The sequence below is a fragment of the Rhinopithecus bieti genome, unplaced genomic scaffold, assembly GCF_001698545.2.
Source record: "Rhinopithecus bieti isolate Rb0 unplaced genomic scaffold, ASM169854v2 scaffold_14454, whole genome shotgun sequence".
NCBI classification, from domain to species: Eukaryota; Metazoa; Chordata; class Mammalia; order Primates; family Cercopithecidae; genus Rhinopithecus; species Rhinopithecus bieti.
The window spans coordinates 3,531,341-3,551,734 of record NW_016808228.1 but is presented as its reverse complement, the minus strand read 5'-3'; the positions used below and the strand labels follow the sequence as shown (position 1 = coordinate 3,551,734).

General features: G+C 36.2%; 1 protein-coding gene across 1 annotated transcript in view; it reads left to right on the top strand.

Moving 5' to 3' along the window:
• Nucleotides 1–1,065: 1,065 nt before the first annotated feature.
• The window catches only part of WDR72 (WD repeat domain 72), a 120,517-nt gene continuing 101,188 nt past the window's right edge, over nucleotides 1,066–20,394 (top strand). Inside the window, exons 1-2 of the mRNA XM_017885965.1 lie at nucleotides 1,066–1,125; nucleotides 1,866–1,967. Coding sequence (XP_017741454.1) covers nucleotides 1,066–1,125; nucleotides 1,866–1,967 — 162 coding nt within the window. The remainder of the gene's footprint in view (nucleotides 1,126–1,865; nucleotides 1,968–20,394) is intronic.

The window sequence follows — 20,394 nt, the reverse complement described above, 5'->3', positions numbered from 1 at the left end:
GTAATTAGGTGCTTAAATGGGCTAGTGTTGTAAGACATTTATTTTTAGGCAACAGTTTCTTAAGTGAATTTATCTGGTCACACAGAGGTTAGAGATGGGCTAACTGAAATGTGCAGGACTCACACCCAAAGGCTATATCCCATGTTACCATAAGCAAAGGCATACTTAATTTTTAAAAGTGTGCTAGTTTTTATTATTTTTTAAAAGACCTGGAACAACACCTTCAACCATTATATTTCAGTATTGAATAGTTACCAAACAGAGCATGTCATGTTGTCCTCCATGATTATATGATCCAATTTTATCTGATATTTTTAGGCTCAGTGAAGTCTTCTATAAAATGCCTCATGTTTTATGAACTCATAACAGAACAAACTCCTGCTGATATAATGCACAAAGGTTGAGGCATGTCCAGCTTTTAAGAGATTGGAGTGGGTGAAGAATAATGACACTTATGCATATGATGATGATGAAAGGTAAAGGTTGGAAAAGATATTACAATGTCATGGGAAGTCCAAGGAAGGCAAGATTGCAACTGGAAGGGCAGATTAGTAAGGGTTTAGGGAAGGTGGTCTCTTGAAGGAAATGAGCTTTCTTCAGGACTACAATTTCTGTAGATGGGTGTTAGGGCATTTTCCGCATGAAAAGAGATACAAAGGCAGAGCAATCACAAAGATCATAAGGCCAAGGTTAACTGTTAATAGCAGAAGAATCAGGCAGCAGTGCCAGACACATACTGAAGTTAGGAGACGAGGCAAGAAAAGAACATTTTTATTCTATATTATTTTTAATTATCCGTAGAGACAAGGTCTTGCTATGTTGCCCAGGCTGGTCTCAAACTCTTGCACTCCGCCTCCCAAAATACTGGGATTACAGGCATGAGCAACCGCACCTGGCCAGAAAAGAATTTAAGTGAGATGAATTAGGCTGCAAGCTCTGCTTCAGGGACTGTGAGTGTCTGTTCTGCTCGCTGTTGCGTCTTCCACATATAGCACATCACCCAGCACATAGGAGATACTTTTGATGAGGAGATGGATTAATTAATGGTTAACAAACTATAAAGGAATGGATGTGATAGAAAAGGCATTGAAGAAAGAGAGTGGATTCAGAGAAGAGAAAGAAAAGGTAATATCTAGATATAAGCTTGGTGGACTGGGAGAATGTTGTTGCCATTACAAGAAACAAAAATGTCAGGAGATGAAGTGGACTTCCTTAGTGAGAAACTTGGTGTTGCAGTAACCATGGTTTTTTGTTTGTTTTGTTTTGTTTTGTTTGTTTTTGAGATGCCCAGGCTGGAGTGCAATGGCTCGATCTCAGCTCACTGCAACCCTCCCGGGTTCAAGCAATTCTCCTGCCTCTGCCTCCCAAGTAGCTGGGATTACAGGTACCCGCCATCATGCCTAGCTAATTTTTGTATTTTTAGTAAACACAGGGTTTCGCCATGTTGGTCAGGCTGTCTCGAACTCCTGACCTCAGGTGATCTGCTCGCCTTGGCTTCCCAAAGTGCTGGGATTATAGACGTAAGCCACTGCACCCGTCTTACCAGGGTTTAATAAACGTATCAGAGCACAAATAATACCTTCTTGACATTTTAAAGTTAGAAAAATTTTCCAATTTTTCAGTATGTTTCTCTGTAATTTGGTGCAAGGCCAGTCTGTACCAAAAACAAACAAACAAAAGAATGTGATTAGGAGAACATATAAAATCTTGACTACAAATCTAGAAGGATATTTTATATGTTAAAGTACCAATAACAAAATGTCACTTTTCCTGACTTTCAGGACCATGTTTAAACAAGCCTTTGGCATGTTGCCATTGAGTAGAAATCTGTCATTGTTCTTTCTTGTGTCGTTTTTCTATTCCAGGGTAGCCCTCTGTTTTATGATTGGAAGGAAATGAAAGCCCTGCTAGATTGGATATTAGACCTGAGCATCTCTTACTTTGCTAAGGCACTGGAATATCTGGCAGTGATGGAGCTGCCCTTAGATAGCCCCATTGTGGCATTGAACATTTTTCATTTCAACCTTGAAAAAAGACTTTGTCTAATGTTATAGCTAAGAGGTTGGACACACATTTCTTGGGAATTATTCTTAGCTCTTTTGTTGTTGAAGTGTTGATAGTAAAGTTGAAGTTTATGTTTGTTCACCTCATTCCTTACAGTTAAAAGGAAAAAATACTGCTTTCATTAGTCAGTACTATTTCGTGCTTTCATTTTCCTGGTTATGTAAAGGAATACAAATTTTTCATTTGATGAACTTTCTTGAGTACTACTAATTGCAAAATATTGATATGGGAAGTAACCCCTCTCCACTCCTCATCCCCCACTGAAGGAACCAGACATGAAACCTGCCCTCAAATAGTTCACACCAGAAAATATATTTCCTAGCTTGAAGGAGCCTAAGTCACACTTTCACGCATGAACAGGTTCTGTGAATGCCTAAGGCTAAAAATATGATACAGAAAGTCGTTGCTAAAGAGTTAAAGGGAGAGAGAATATGGGGCTGGAGAGGACAAGAATGAAGTATTAAAGGAGGTAGGATTTGGGATAGAAGCTGAGAAGAGGGAAAGGATTGCTATTTGGGTAACAGGCACAGGAAAAGCACACACCTGGAAATGAGTTAAACGTGTAGGGCGTCAGTCAGAGAAATCTGACCACATGAAGGAAGAGGGATGCAAAGTTACACAGGAAAGGAAAAAAGAACTTGACTGGAAGTCTGGATGTGCCAACTCAATGAATTTGAACTTAATTCTACAGACACTTGGGAACTATTGAGAATCTAAAAGTAACATACTCGAAGCACTTTTTAAAATATACTCTGTTACTCCAGTAAATATACTCTAAACTCCAGGCTGCTGTGCAGCCTAGGTTTGAAGCAGGCAACAAGTAAAAATGTTCTGGGGAAATCCACATTAAATGACAAAAGGTCCCCAGACTCAGATGATGAAGATGCGGAAGGAGAGAAATGTTGTGCAAAATAAGGATTTTCACTAGTGTAAGAAGATCATAGATCCTAATGTCAATACATTTTTATTTCTCTTCAATTATAAGATTATTTCTGCAGTATAAAGCTAATAGAGATACAGCAATAAAAAAGAATGTAATATTGATACATGCCACAACATGAATGAATCTCAAAAATATGTTAAGTGAAAGAAGCTGAATAAAAAGATCCACATATTGAGTGATTTTATTATCATGAAATGTCCAGAAAAGGAAAATCTGTAGACATAGAAAGTAGATTAATGGTTGCCTGGAAGTGGGAGTGGCAATGGGAAGTGAGAGCAAGGGATCTTTTTGTGGTGAAATAAATGATCTAGAACTGAATTATGGTGAGGGCTGCACAACTCTGTAAATGCAGTAAAAATCATTTAATTAAACACAATGGATTAACTTTATGCTATGCAAATGATCATAAAGTTGTTAAGAAAAGAAATAAATCATTAAAACATGGGCTTGGAATTAGAATGACCTGGGTTTAAAAGTTGCCTCTACCAGTCATTACCTGTGTGATTGTGGACCAGCACACAGAATTATCTAAGTCTATAGCCTCCTATCTTTGAACATACAAGGCGTACTCCTTTGGAATTTTCTAAAGCTTAATGACTAAATTTGCCTTGCGCTTAGTCTTAGACATGGTGAGTTCTCACATAGTAGATTCTAAAAAAGAATCTACTATAGTAGATTCTAAATGTATAATTATCTAATGAAGAATAGACAGTCGACTTAAAATTATTTTATCTCAAAGCTACATTTCTTATATAGTTTGTAATATTATTGATAGTATATGTGATGTATGAACTATATAAAATATGGTAACAGATCTAATTGGGAGAATCTATTCCTCCAGATTTAATTTAACTTAATTTTTGAAAAGTTTCAATGAAGTTAGTTCGGGTATTCATTTTAAAGATTTATTTAGAAGTTGAATTTAAAAAGTTGTTTTGTCTTTACAACCACTTATACTGTAATTAATTGTGTTTTAGCATAGCAGATCAGGTTAGGATTGACAAAGGAAACCTCAAATCTCAGGTTAGCATATTCAAACATTTTCAGCTCAGTTTCTGGAACTCCATCTTGATTGTGAAATAGGCTTAATTAGGACATTGGCATAGAAAACATTTACCTTTATTGACAAAGACATTAAAATGTGAATGATGCACCATGCATTTGAGACTTTAATTAAAATTGTTTACAGAATAAGGAATAGTAAAGTATAGCATAAAACCAAGCAGCATCAGTGGATGCACTGAAGCAGTAAAAGAAAAATTAGCAAGCAGCCCCAACATGAGGATGAATTGTATTCCCAGCTTGCAAATGGGTTGCTTGGAGCTTTGATTGTTATTTTCCTTAGGAAACAATTGAATAAAGGGTACTTGGTTTCTAGGCTGTCTCACTAAAATCTCTTTGACCTGTGGTGTAATTGCATGTCTTATTAATAGCAGCATTTTATTTTTCAACTTTTATTTTAGATTTTGGGGGTACATGTGCAAGTTTGCTACCCGGGTATATTGCGGGATGCTAAGGTTTGGGGTATGAATGAGCCCATCACCCAGGTACTGAGAATAGTACCTAACAGCTAGTTTTTCAGCCCTTCCCCATCTCCCTCCCTCCCCACTCTAGTAGTCCCCAGTGTCTATTGTTTCCATCTTTATGTCCATGAGTGCTCAATGCTTAGCTCCCTCTTATAAGTGAGGACATGTGGTATTTGGTTTTCTGTTGCAGCTTTAATTTCCTTAAAATAATGGTTGCCACTTAACAGCAGCATTTGAAACTCCACTAAGTCATTCTTGTAGTGATTTTTTAAGAAAATAAATTTTAAACTCCCACCCAAGGAGAACAGGAATTCCCAGAGCTTTTCTATCCACATGTGCGTAGGGCTATAGATGGCTAGGCAAAAATGGCCCCAGTACTGAATTAATTTATCATTTTCAAAAGTGAAGGGATCTACCTCAATTTGCTCCATAAGCTGAGTTTTTCTAAATTAAAACAGCAGTCATATAGGCAAACATTGTGTTTCAAAAGCTGTTAAGTTTTCTACCTACATTTGTCTTTTTTCAGTTAAAATGGCATCAGAGCTATACCAGGTAGGATGGTACGGTGATAAACTTGTATCTCCTTGAATGAGGCCTACTTACTGGTCTATTCTAGGTGCTTCTCATTGGTTCACAGAGGGTAGGGAGGAAAGAAGTTAAGGTCAGCATTGTTTCTGAAAGATCCTCACCCTCTGCAATTTCTCAAGTCACTTTAATGACACAGTTGGGGAAGGAAAAGGCAGAGCTTCTATACCTGCAAAAGCAGAGTGACAACTTGCACCACCTTGCTCTGGCTCATTGCTTCTGTGTGAGAGCAGAAGGTCCACTCGGGGCCTCCCTGACAGGAATAGCAGAATGCAAATAGCACTGTCTTACGCTACTACCTTTGCTGCCTGCTAAGGGTGGAAGTCAGCTACCCACCACTCAGTCCCCCTACCCATTCAGCCCTACTGGCACCACCTTGGTTGTGAAACTGGAAGGTCAACTTACCTTGTCTTATTGTTTCTTGGTGAGACAAGAAGTTGAGCTCCTGCTTGGCCTCACTAACACCAGGATGAGAGAAGAGCAGTTTTTCCTTTGGTGCTGAGTGGAGTAGGGTGAATACTGTCTAAAGGACTTTCTGTTCTGCTAGGCCCCCTTTTTCCTAGTCCTTTGGTTAGATCAGGCTTGTCCAACCTGCACCCCAGGGGCTGCAGCAACCCAGGATGGCTTTGAATGGGGCCCAACACAAATTTATAAACTTTCTTAAAATGTTGTGAGTTGTTTTGCAATTTTTTTTTTTTAAGCTCATCAGCTATCAATAGTGTTAGTGTATTTTATGTGTGGCCCAAGACAATTGTTTTTCTTCCAGTGTGATCCAGGGAAGCCAAAAGATTTGACACCACTGGGTTAAAAGGGACAGGCTTTTCTTGGGGCCTTTCAGATCTATGCCTTCTGGCAGTTTGAGGCCACTGGTTTCACCATAACCTGTTCTGGGATATATGGGAGACAAGGTGAAAACCCAGGGAATTCACTGTAGTGTTGTTTGTTCCTCAGGTCCTGAGATTCCTAGTTAAGCAGGCTTCTGTCTACCTTCCAGAGACTATGTTTGTTTGTTGTTTATGTCCAGGGTATTTTAATTGTAAGAGGGAGGATCTCAGGTTTAAACATTTTATAATTTACATTGTGATGTAGTTTTAAACCATGAATTACTCAGGAGGGCACATTATCATTTTCAAAACTTAACTTTTTATAACTGATTTCCAAATTAAATATGGAAATATTGCAGTATGGATAAGAATGAAGATTTTAGCAGATACTGTTTCTCTTAAATTTATTGAAGATTTTTATCTTTCTTTAAAAAAAGTTCAGTGTGTGCCATAAAGAATATCTATTCTTTATATCACTGGTACATATGTTCATATTGTACATTTGTGTTTGTGTACACACAAGTGTCTGTAGCAACTTGAAAATGATGTATTCTTTCTAGTTCATAAGTGCAGGTATGTATGTTTTAGTATTTTTATACATACATGCTTTACCAAAGTTATTAATTCTGTTTTGTACAGAATATTTTATGCCCTTGAGTTATCTGTTTCTGATAGACCTGTGCTAAAATCAGTATAATGACTGTAATTTTGTTAATTTATCTTTATAATTATATCCAGAGACTATGCTATTAGATACATAAACATTCATGATTTCTTGGTAGACTTTCTTTTTTGTGGTGCTATTGAGAGAAGAATTATTTTATTAATTTTATTTTGGATTATTTATTGCCAGAATTACAATGGAATTTTGTGTTAGTCGGTTTTGCACTACTGTAAAGGAATAACTGAGACTGGATAATTTATAAAGAAAAAAGATTTAATTGACTCACAGTTCTGCAGGCTGCACAGGAAGCATAGTGACTGCTGCTTCTGAGGAGGCCTCAGAAAACTTAATCATGGCAGAAGGTGCAGGGGAAGTAGGCATGTCTTACATGGCTATAGCAGAAGAGAGAGTTGTGGGGAGGTGCCACACACTTTTTAAACAACCATATCTCATGAGAACTCACTCACTATACAGTACCAAGGGGCATGGTGCTAAACTACTAGAAACCACCCCATGATCCAATCAGTTCCCACTAGACCCAACCTCCCACATTGGGGATTACATTTCAACATCAGATCTGGTTGGGGACGCATATTCAAACCATATCATTCCACTTCTGGCCCCTCCCAAATATAATCTCCTTCTCACATTGTAAAATAGAATCATATTTTCCCAATAGACCCCAAAGTCTTAACTTGTTTCAGCATAAACTCAAAAGTCCAAAGGCCAAAGCCTCATCTGAGACAAGGCTCTTCCCTTTCACCTATGAGCCTGTAATGTCAAAAACATGTTAGTTACTTCCATGATACTATGGGGGTACAAATATTGGGTAAATACTCTCATTTCTAAGGGGAAAAAATTGGTCAGAAGAAAGGGACTACAGGTCCCATGCAAGTCTGAAACCCAACAGGGCAGTCAGTAAATCTTAATGCTCAAAAATAATCTCCTTTGACTCCATGTCTCACATCTAGGGCATACTGGTGCAAGGGGTGGGCTCCAAAAGCCATGGGAAGTCACCCCTGTGGCTTACTGGGATTCTGCCCCCACAGCTGCTCTCATGGGCTGTTGTCGAGTGTCTGCAGCTTTTCCAGGCTGAGGGTGCAAGCTATTGATGAATCTATCATTCTGGGGACTGGAGGATGATGGCCCTCTTCTCATAGCTCCACTAAGCAGTGCCATATGTGGGGACTTCATGTGGGGGCTTCAACTCCCCATTTCCCCTCCACAGTGCTGTAGTAGAGGTTCTTCGTGAGGGCTCCACCCCTGCAGCAGATTTCTGCATGGACATTCAGGTGTTTCAATACAGCCTCTGAGATCTAGGCAGAGGCTTCTAAGCCTCAACTTTTGCACTCTGCACATCTTCAGGCTTATTACCACGTGGAAGCTGCCAAGGCTTACTGCTTGCACTCTCTGAAGCAGTGGCCCAAGCTTATCTTGGCCCCTTTGAGCCACGACTGGTGCTAGAGTAGCAGGGATGCAAGGAGCAGTGTCCTGAGGCTGCTCAGGACAGTGGGCCCTGGTCCTGGCCCAGGAAACCATTTAGTCCTTACAGGCCTCTGGGCTTGTGATGGGAGAGGTTGCCATGAAGTTCCCTAAAATGTCTTAGAAGCCTTCTCCTCATTGTCTTGGTTATTAGTACTTACCTCATCTTTACTTATGCAAATTTCTGCAGCCTGCTTGAATTCTTCCCCTGAACATGGGCCTTTCATTTCTACCACATGGTCAGACTACAGATTTTCCACACTTAGTGCTCTACTTCTTTTTTACATATAAGTTCCAATTTCAGGTTATTTCTTTTCTCTACTTCTCTTTGCTCATATGAGATAAGATTTTAGAAGCAGCCAAGTCATATCTTGAATGCTTCAGTCCTTAGAACTTTCTTCCACCAGATACTGTAAATCATCACTCTCAAGTTCAAAGTCCCACAGATCCTTAGAGCAAACCCACAATACAGCCAGGCTCTTTGCTAAAGCATAACAAAGTGACCTTTACTCCAGTTCCCAATAAGTTTCTCATTTCCATTTAAAACCTCCTCAACCTGGCCTTCACTGTCCATATCACTGTCAGCATTTTGGTTGCAACCATTTAACAATTTCTGAGAAATTCTAAATTTTCCCTCATCTTCCTGTCTTCTTCTGAGGCCTCCATACTCTTTCAACCTCTGCCCATTACCCAATTTCAAAGCTGCTTTCACATTTTCAGGTATCTTTGCAGCAATGCTCCACTCCTCAATGACAATTTTCTGTGTTAGTTCTTGCACTGCTATAAAGAAACACCTGAGACTGGGTAATTTATAAAGAAAGGAGGTTTAATTGGTTTATGGTTCTGCAGGCTATAGAGGAAGCATAGTGGCTTCTGCTTCTGAACAGGCCTCAGGAAACTTACAGTCATGGTAGAAGGCAAAGGGAAAGCAGGCCTGCTTTACATGTGGCTGGAGTAGGAGCAAGGGAGTGGGGATCCCACACACTTTTTATATGACCAGATCTCATGAGAACTCAATCACTATACAGTACCAAGCGGGGGGGATGGTGCTAAACTATTAGAAACTGCCCCAGTGATCCAATCAGCTCTCACCAGGTGCCACCTCCAGCACTGGGGATTATACTTCAACATGAGATTTGGGCAGGAACACAGATCCAAAAAATATCAATTTTCTACGTTGATATTGTGTACTACAATCTTGCTAGACTCATTTGTTAGTTCAAATTAGTTCAAATCTTGCTAAACTCATTTGTTAGTTTTTTTGTGTGTGTGTGGATACCTTAGTGTTTTCTATATACAATATTACATAATCTGCAAATATAGACAATTTTTTGCAGCATCAGGAATTATACTTCAACATGAGATTTGGGCAGGAATACAGATCCAAAAAATATTAATTTTCTACGTTGATATTGTGTACTACAACCTTGCTAAACTCATTGGTTGGTTCAAATAGGTTTTTTTTTTTTTTTTTTTTTTTTTTTTTGTGGATACCTTAGTGTTTTCTATATATGATATTATGTAATCTGCAGATATAGACAATTTTACTTCCTTCTTTCCAATCTGGATGCCTCTCATTTATTTTTCTTTCTTAATCACCCTGTCCAGGACGTCTAGTACAATGTTAAATATAACCAACAAGAAAGGACATACTTGTCCTATTCCTGATCTTAGGAGGAAAGCATTTGGTTTTTCACCGTAAGTGTTATGTTAGGTGTGGGTTTTCCACAGATACTCTCTATCAGGTTGCAGAAGTTCTCTTCTATTCCTAGTTTGTTGGGTGTTTTTTATTATGAAATTGTGTTTGATTTTTTCAAATGCTTTTTGTGTATCTATTGGGATAATCATATGTTTTGTTTTTTATTCTGTTAATATGATACATTATGTGAATGGATTTTTGTGCATTAAGTCAACTATATTTGTAGGATAAATTCTAGTTGGTCATGGTGTAAAATTATTTTTAGGTTTCGCTGGATTTGCTTTGTGAGTATTTTCTTGAGGATTTTTGTGTCTATAATTATAAGGGTTATGGGTCTGTAGTTTTCTTATCTTGTGGTATCTCTGTTTGGTTTCAGTATTAGGGTAATACTGGCTTCTTAGAGTGAGTTGGGAAGTGTTCCCATACCACTTGTATTTTTTTGGAAGTATTTATCAAGAACTGGTATTTACTCTGCTTTAAATGTTTGGTAGAAATTAACAGTGAAGTCATCTGGACCTGGTCTTTTCTGTATAGAAAGATGTTTAACTACTAATTCAATTTCTTTACTTGGTATACGTCTGTTCTGCTTTCTATTTCTTCTTATGCCAGTTTTGGTTGTTTATGTCTTTTTAAAAATTTGTCCCTTTCATCTTGATTTCCTAATTTGCTGGCAGATAGCTATTCATAGTGTTTCTCTGAGATCTTTTAAAAAACCTCTGTAAGATCAGTGATGATACCCCTCTTTCATTACTTTGATTTTTCCCCACTAATTATTTAGGAGTGTATTGTTTAATTTGCACATACTTGTAAATTTCCCAAATAATGATAAGGTTGGCAAATGGGACTTCTCAGGGAGCTGGGAGGCAGGTGAAATATTGCCAGTTTTGTGGTGATGAGGATTTTTGAGGGTCTTTACACATATATGTCTCGTCCAGTGACTGGTAGGCTGCTGGTTTTCACGGCCACCATGATTGCCAAACTGCTGATTTTCAAGACTGTGGAGCTAGAGAGGGGCAATGAGAAAAAGGCAAATTAAAATGCTAGGACGCTCACTGTTATTACTGACATCCAGCCATTTTACTAGGGAAGAAAAGATCCTTATCACAAACCTTTGGTTATTTCTTGAGTTCTTTTGCCTTTTTTGAAGGAGCATGTTTTCAGTGGACTTAATTAACCCAGAATTTCTGCCGCTACCACATTTTTAATATAACTATTATACTTTTCCTAATATTTCTAAAAAATTCTTTTTCTTTTATTCATTTTATTTTACTTTTTTTTCTTCCATAACTTCTTGGTCATTTTTATGAATGTCATTCTTCTGATTTCTCTTCGATGGTCATAAAAAATATATTTTCAGTCCCTTCTATGGCACTGATTTTATCTGGAATTAATATATGTTTCAGCTTTTATATTTGTAGCTATCTTTCTGAGTATTACTTTCCCTATGTTATAGAAGTTTGGTTTGCAAGCTCATTTCTAGAGAAAAATTTTTTCTCTTGGGTTTTTTGTTTTGCTGTATTTTCTCTCTCTCTCTCTCTCTCTCTCTCTCTCTCTCTCTCTCTCTCTCTCTCTCTCTCTCTCTCCCCCTCCCTCCCTCCCTCCCTCCTCAGCTGATATTGTCTGTTGGTTTTAGGTATGTATCTGCATACCTTGTCAAGGCCTTTAGTCTAGAATGGTACCTGGACTGCATTAATGTTGGGTGTATGTCTGCCTAATCAGTGAACTAGCTTATGGGTTGATTGAGTTAAAAGTTAGATTAGGATTTTTCTCGATTGTCCACCTGCCAATGGCCTGACATTTAACCTCAGAAGTTGACTCTAAAGCTTTATGATCTGCTTATAGACTTGTTGGTAAGCAGGCCTGTGACTTCAGCTTCACTTAGCACTTTGTGTTTCTTTCCATTTGTGGTCTTCCAACATGTTTATTTTGTTTTTGAGCTTAGCTAAACATTTTAAGTTTTTTTTTTTTTTAATTAAAAAAGCTATTGTTGGTGTGAATTTAAAAAAGATAGTTTACTTCAAAGTCTAAACTTTGCCATCTTGACTAGAAATCAACTCATATTTTCAAAATATTTATAATTTGTTAATTTGTCATAACACAGAGTCAGTTATTTGAAATTTTTAGCAGCAAAGATGTAAACATCTACTGTAATTTCTTTTGTATCTAAGTACTATATTCTCTACCTTTTATGGCATAAGTTTTAAAGTTAACTTCTTATAAGTTAGGTTATAAATTTATCTACATTGTGGACTTGTTTCTCAGAAAAGTTTCTACATCAAGAAATTGCACTATCTTTTCCTGTCAAACTTATGATGTAGGCTAATCATTAAATAATTTCTCAGTAATATAGTATTCAATACATGGATGTCAACTTTTTTTTGTATCATCTGTGCCATCTCTCACTTGAAAAACTTCCATTGTTGTAAACCTACTGATGGACATCCTTTCCCTTGAGTGTAGATTCATAGTTTAAATTTCCTAATTCTTTTTCTTTGCATTAACTACACTCCTAATGCTTCAGCTGTGACTTATAGTTTTTATTTACTTAAAATGTAGAAGTAATTTAGAAACTTGTGGAGTAACTAGAATGCGGATTTCATAGGGTCTTTCAGATTATTAAACTTTGTTTTCTTAGGAACTAAGTTGTATACACAGAATTCTTCAATTTTTACCTAGCTTATTAAAATATGTAATTAATGTGATAAGCACAACTGGGAAAAGAAAGTTGAGAACAAAGAGAATTAAAATTACTGGAAAGTAAATATCTCAGTTGCTATGAGTAGAATACAGAAAGTGGAAAGTAGTATACCAGTGGTTAGAGGGATTGGAGAGCACAGATTAATCTGATGGGTTAGCTAAGTGGAGAACTGTAAAGGGGATTTTAAAAGTATTTTTTTAACTTAAAATGAAATTAAACATGTAAAATAATGTAGCTTATTTATATTGAGAAAAATGTAAATTTATGATTGCAATTAGGCACTAATTTTTTAAATGACTATATAATGAATCAAGCGAGTTTTGTTTGGTGTGTTTTTTTCTAATTAAACTGTGTGGTTCACAATATGTCATCTTTTATTTTATGTTTGAATTTCACTAAGAATAATAAGGAGTTTTGTTCTAGAAAAGAATTTGAAAGATAATCAAGCTTTCCACAGGCCTGACTTACACACTTTACATTAAAACATTTTTCATTTGAAGCTTCTGAGTTAGTTTTCTCAAGCTATCTGTTTTTCTCTGTTACATCCTTATTTGTCATTGGCATTGGTTATGACTCAGAGTTCTGCTGTCACTGTTAGTGTAATCCTACATCTTTAACACTATTTGCTATCTACTCTACAATTGAATTGCATCATCAGATAACCGGTCCAAGTCTAATAGATGGGGCTAGGTCTTTATGTTATAAGGCAAGGAGTGTTTAGGTACTAATTTTATATGTGACTAGTTCATTAGTGAATGTTTTCACATGATGATGACTTTTCCTTCCTTATACAGCTCAGTGACTGTGTTGTATTGTAAAATGAGCATTTAGCTAATAAAGAGCCTTGTATGTTTTAAAAAAATAAATAAAAATATTATTTCATTCTTTGAAGAATCTAAGTGGATAATGTCATCAGTAGAATAGTTAGGAAAAACAGACTTGGGAATCTTGGTTGAGTTATTTGCCAGATGGGTAACTTAGAACAAATCATTTCCCTTATCTCTCTCTTTTCCCTTAGTGTGAGGAGAAAGAGTCAAATTAGACAATTTCTAAATTCTTCATTCAGGAAGATAAGAAAATATCTAAAATGTTTTAGCAATTGCTGCCTATATTTCCTCACTTTGTATTTAAATATTTGTATTAAGTGTTACTGTACGAAGTCACAAAAGTGAGAAGATGAGGGTAGTTTTAAGCATCAGTCTTACGTAATCTATTTCATGGTTGTAGTAGCTTGGGCAGGTCAAATTTTTTCATAACAAACTCATTGGGGGATCCAAAATGTTTTGAGAAAGAAGTTATCAGAACATGTTGCTAGAAAGTGCGTTTCTACCTTCAAAAGCCAGGAGTAAAACCAGTCTTGTTTAACCATTTTGTCTTTCTGAATCAGGGAGAAAAGGAAGAAGAAAGCACAAGAGAAACACAGTAGGCTGAAGGAAAAAGAAAATAAATCAATGCACTTCTTNTAGCAGAGGAATAATTTTGGCCTGCCAGCCATCTGGGATTCTACTTGCAGACTTTCAGACTCAGTAGCTTTTCCCAAAGTCTTTCTACTCCAGACAAAGAATTCAACCCTGTGTGCCTTTGCCTGCTCCCCACCTGCTGTTTATAGCATTCACATGTAGATGTATCAGCATTATTTTACTCCCAGACTCTCCGAAGTTCAGAGGTTGGAATGGATTGTCCTTTAGTGCCACCCTCTTGCTTTACCAATTGTGAATAATACCTCCTCTCTTTCCTCAACCTGGGATTTCAGAGAGTAGTAGTAAAAGTGATGATTTTTGAGGAAAATACCAGGACTTTCTCTGTGATGCAATACCTAGAAATCACATGTTGGGGAATTATCTGTCAGGCAATCAGATAGCATTTTATAAACAACATGTAAATCAATCACTTAAAATTTGTATTTACTTCTCACATTTTTGCAGTTACATAGATGGGATGAAATACTTCTTGCATTTAATTACTTATTCTAGACTTTTAAAGATTGCAATCAGATTAATAAATGTTTCCAAAATACTTTCGTTAGAATGATGTTTCAGATATATTTTATCATCCTAAAATTAACGTAATTATATTTGTATTTTTGCATTTAGTGTGCTACTTTTAATAGAATTTTTGTCTGTGAAATATATTGCATATAGGTAACATAAAAATAAAGTTAATATTAACTACAGCCTTTGCTAAACATTACTGAATATTGTGTCTGCCCAATCTATAAAATGTGAAAACTCAGAAAATAATATTATGGGCATTTACTATCATTTTTCTGTGTTACTTATTTCCAGAATGATAGTCATTATGTTTTCAAGGCCCTTTGGTAATAAGATTTTTAACATATACTTCCTAAAGTTTCAAACAGTGATGACTGGCTGGAATTATGTTTAATAATTTTAATACATTAAAACGTAGCAATGATTTATACTTTTAAAATCAAGTATAAATTTTTTAACTTAAAAATGACTTAAAAATAACAAGTTAAAAAATAATTTTTTTATTAAAAAATATTTTTAAAATAACAAAAATAACTTAAGTTAAAAAACAAATTTTCAAATGGAAGCCAATTCTATTGTATGTTAATTAAATTTGGAATAACATTTACGATTTTAAAATAATATAAAATATTCAGTTGCTTCTTTGATAAGATGACCATATTTAGGAACAGAAATTTAGGATTTTTGTTTATGGCAGTGTACTAGGCCTATTGTGGCTGTGTGGACCACAAAATAATAAGAGGAGAACAAGAAATATTGTTCGAATCATTGCTATGATTTTGATTGCCCCAAAAGTTGAGGAGATCTAGGTGCTGAGACAGAGGGTATAGCTTTGAGGACGTGGAAGTGCATAGGAGGACAGAACTCTGCCTTCAGCCTGCTTGATTAACCAGTAATCCAGAAGAAACCACAGCTATAGTTTGTGATTAGGTGACTTCTTAGCTTAAATGCCCCTTCAAGAGTTATAACCATTCTTAGAATACATTTAGTAGTCAGTAGAGTTTATACAGATCTATGTAATCGGTACCTCATCTCTTCTGTGTAGCTCATTCTCTACCTTCCCATATTCTACCTTCCAGCCATTCTGAAATTTTCTCAGTTCACGCTCTATGCATACCTTCTTACCCTTCTTCTAGTCATCACTTCAGAGGTCTTCTCATATTTGCAATGCACCCAACAAAGGTCTAATAGCCAGAATCTATAGGGAACTTAAACAATTGAACAAGCAAAAAATAAATAACTCCATTAAAAATGGGAAAAGACGTGAGCGTATACTTCTCAAAAGAAGACATACAAGTGGCCAAGAAACATATGAAAAGATGCTCTACATCACTAGTTATCATAGAAATGCAACTCCAAACCACAATGAGTTACCATCTCATGCCAGTCAGAATGGCTGTGATTAAACATCAGAAAACAACTGATGCTGGTGAGGCCACAGAGAACAGGGTATACTTATGCAGTGTATACTTATACAGTGTATATTTATGAGTGGGAATGTATACAGTGTATACTTATACTTGGTGGGAATGTAAATTAGTTCACCTACTGTGGAAAGCAGTGTGGAGATTTCTCAAAGAATTTAAAAAAGAACTACCATTTGACCCAGCAATCTCATTACTGGGTATATATCCAAAAGAAAATAAAGTTCTACCAAAAAGACACATGATCTTGTATGTTCATTCCAGTACTATTCATGAAGCAAAGACATGGAATCAACCTAGGTGCCCATCAACAATGGATTGGATAGAGAAAGTGTGATATATATATATGTGTGTGTGTGTGCGTGCGTGCGTGCACATGTATATATATATATATAGATATAGATATATGGAGCGAGAGAGAGAGAGAGCATATAATGCTACTTAGAAGTCATGTTCTTAGCAGCAACATGGATGCAGCTGGAGGTAATTATCCTAAGTTAATTAACACAGGAACAGAAAGTCAAATACTGCATACTCTCACTTATCAATGGATACTAAACAATGAGTACTCATGAACATAAAGATGACAACAATAGACACTGGGGACTACTAAGTGAAAAATGAAAGAGGACTGTGGGTTGAAAAACCAACTATTGGGTACTATGCTCAGTACCTGGGTGTTGGGATCAATCATATCCCAAACCACAAATCTGCAGATGTATCCCCTGAATCTAAAATAAAAGGTGAAAAAAAAGTTAATTAAAAAAATCAAAACCAGTAAAAAAAGTATACAAAATTTTATACTTTTTTGAGACTAATGATTTAAAACTGTTTCTCTCTGCAATATTTTTATCTCTTTGTTTATCTCTTGTGATGGTATGAGTATTTTACAAATTAATTTATGTGAGTTCTTTATATGCCTAAAATATTAGCCTTTGATTATTGATCTTGTGAATTTTATTCTTATGCTTTTAAGTTTAATTTCATCAATGCAACTGTTTTGGGGAGGGTAGTACATGTTAAAACATTTGGCTAGTCATATCTATTGTTGACATTTTCTTTTTTCCCTAGGGCCCCTTATTTAATTTAATTTAATTATATTTTAGTTTAGTTTAATTTAGTTCCAGGATACATATGTAGGATGTACAAGTTTGTTACATAGGTAAACGTGTGCCATGGTGGTTTGCTGTGCCTGTCAAAACCCATCAACTAGGCATTAAGGCCAGCATGCATTAGCTATTTATCCTGATGCTCTCCCTCCCCCTGCTCCCTCCTCAGACTGCCCCCGGTGTGTGTGTTTTACCCTCCCTGTGTCCATGTGTTCTCATTGTTCAGCTCCCCCTTATAAATTAGGACATGGGTGTTTGTTTTTTCTTTCCCATTAGTTTGCTGAGGATAATGGCTTGCAGCTCCATCCATTGTCCCTGTAAAGGACACATCTCATTCTTTTTTATGGCTGTGTAGTATTCCATGGTATATATGTACCACTTTCTCCTTATCCAGTCTATCATTGGTGGGCATTTGGGTTGATTCCATATCTTTGCTATTGTGACTAGTGCTGCAATGAACTTGCATGTATCTTTATAATAGAATGATTTATATTCCTATGGATATATACCCAGTAATGGGATTGCTGGGTCGGATGGTATTTCTGGTTCTAGGTCTTCGAGGAATCGCTACACTGTCTTCCACAGTGGTTGAACTAATTTACATGTCCACCAACAGTGTAAAAGCTGGTCCTGTTTTTCTAAAGCCCTGCTATTATCTGTTGTTTCTTGACTTTTTAATAATCACCATTCTGAATGTCATGAGATGGTATTTCATTGCGGTTTTGATTTGCATTTCTCTAATGATCAGTGATTATGAGCTTTTTTCATGTTAGTTGACCACACAAATGTCTTCTGTTGAACAGTGTCTGTTCTTGTCCTTTTGCCCACATTTCAATGGGGTTGTTTGTTTTTTTCTTGTAAATTTGTTTAAGTTCCTTGTAGATTCTGGATATTAGGGCTTTGTCAGATGTATAGATTGCAAAATTTTGTCCCATTCTGTAGGTTGTCTCTTCACTCTGATGATAGTTTCTTTTTGAAAAAAATGTTTATTTTTCCATAGGTTATTGGGGAACAGGTGGTGTTTGATTACATGATTAAATGCTTTAGTGGTGATTGTGAGATTCTGTTGCACCCATCACCCAAGTGGTATACACTGCACACAGTTGTAGTCTTTTATTCGTCATCCCCTTCCCACCTTTTCCCGCTGTGTCCCCAAAGTTTGTTGTGTCATTCTTACACCTTTGCATTCTCACAGCTTAGCTCCCACTTATAAGTGAAAACATACGATGTTTAATTTTCCATTCCTGAGATACTTCACTTAGAATAATAGTCTCCAATCTCATCCAGGTCACTGTGAATGCCACTAATTCATTCCTTTTTACAGCTGAGTAGTATTCTATCACATATATATATCACAGTTTCTTTATCCACTCATTGATTGATGGGCATTTGGGTTGACTCCCCAGTTTTGCAATTGAGAATTGTACTGCTATAAACATGGTTGTACAAGTATTTTTTTCATATAATGATTTATTTTCCTCTGGATGGATACCCAGTAGTGGGATTGCTGGATCAAATGGTAGTTCTACTTTTAGTTCTTTAAGGAATCTCCACACTGTTTTCCATAGTGGTTGTGGTAGTTTACATTCCCACCAGCAGTGTAGAAGCGCTCCCTGTTTACCGCATCCACGCCAACATCTATTATTTTTTTATTTTTTTATTATGGCCATTCTTGCAAGAGTAAAGTAGTATTGCATTGTGGTTTTGATTTGCATTATCCTGATCATTAGTGATGTTGAACATTTTTTATATGTTTGTGGGCAATTTGTATATCTTCTTTTGATAATTTTCTATTCATGTTCTTAGCCCACTTTTTGATGGAATTGTTTGTATTTTTCTCTCTGATTTGTTTGAGTTCATTGTAGATTCTGGATATCAGTCCTTTGTTAGATGTATAGATTGTGAAGTTTTCTCCCACTCTGTGGGTTGTCTGTTTATTCTGCTGACTGTTCCTTTTGCCATGCAAAAGCTCTTTAGTTTATTTAAGTCCCAGCTGTTTAATCTTTGTTTTTATTGCATTTGCTTTTGGGTTCTTGGTCATGAAATCCTTGTTTAGGCTGATGTCTAGAAGAGTTTTTCCAATGTTATCTTCTAGAATTTTTATATTTTCAGGTCTGAGATTTAAGTCCTTGATCTGTCATGGGTTGATTTTTTTGTTTAATATGAGAGATGAGGATCCAGTTTCATTCTCCTTCATGTGGCTAGCCAATTATCCCAGCACCATTTGTTGGGTAGGGTGTCCTTTCCTCACTTTGTTTTTGTTTGCTTTGTTGAAGATCAGTTGGCTGTAAGTATTTAGGTTTATTTCTGGGTTGGCCATTTTGATTACTATTTTAGAAGAGCTTTTGTTTGGCATAGTAAAATATAAGTTTTGTAGAAATTAAAAAAATAAATATATCCAAAAAATTTTAAGAAATCTGCAATTTTATAGAAAATGGGATTATATTTTTAAAATTTTAATTATTTTCCATTGACAATATATACGAATTTTTGGCATATATATGTATGTCATAATGTATTTTGCATATATATATGCCATAATGTATTCAGCCAAATCTATTGTATGGGACATTTATTTTCAGCTTATTGAAATAGAAAAATTTTCAATGACCATTTTTTTATATGATTTTGTGCATATTTATAATCATACCTTTAGGATAAGTTACTTTTAAAATAATTTCTACATTAAAGAGTATGTAACATTTTAAGATTATTGATACACGTTGCCAACTTGCCTTCCATAAAATAAGTACCAGCTTACACTAATCTTGCAGTGTATAAGAATGCCTGTTTACTCCCTCCATTATCAAAACTGAATATTCAATTTTTAATGCTATTTGCAAGTTTGTTGGCTAATAGTCTGAGCATCAGCCCTGTTCATTTCTCTACAAATAAAGATTAAGCTGTTTTAAAATTTATCTTTGAAAATAATGCATATTTGAATTAACGAGAAATTTACAGAAGTTCTTACAGGTAAAAAGCAAAATGAGAGCACAATTCCAGACAATTTGGAGAAGGCTGAAAGAGCATTTGCTAATCCCTGGGTACTTTTAGGTTTAGTTTAAACCACTCTAAAGGTTAAAAGACAGAATTTCCAGGTCCAGTGCAGTGATAGGAAGTTGGATAGGATACCACAGCATAAGTTCATTGTCCCCTAAGAGCTGTGTATTCAATGAAAAAGCCAACCAAGGTGAGCAATATTTTTTCACACAAGAAGAGAATGAGGCCGGGAGCGGTGGCTCAAGCCTGTAATCCCAGCACTCTGGGAGGCCGAGACGGGCGGATCACAAGGTCAGGAGATCGAGACCATCCTGGCTAACCCGGTGAAACCCCGTCTCTACTAAAAATATATATATATATATATATAAAAAAAAAACTAGCCGGG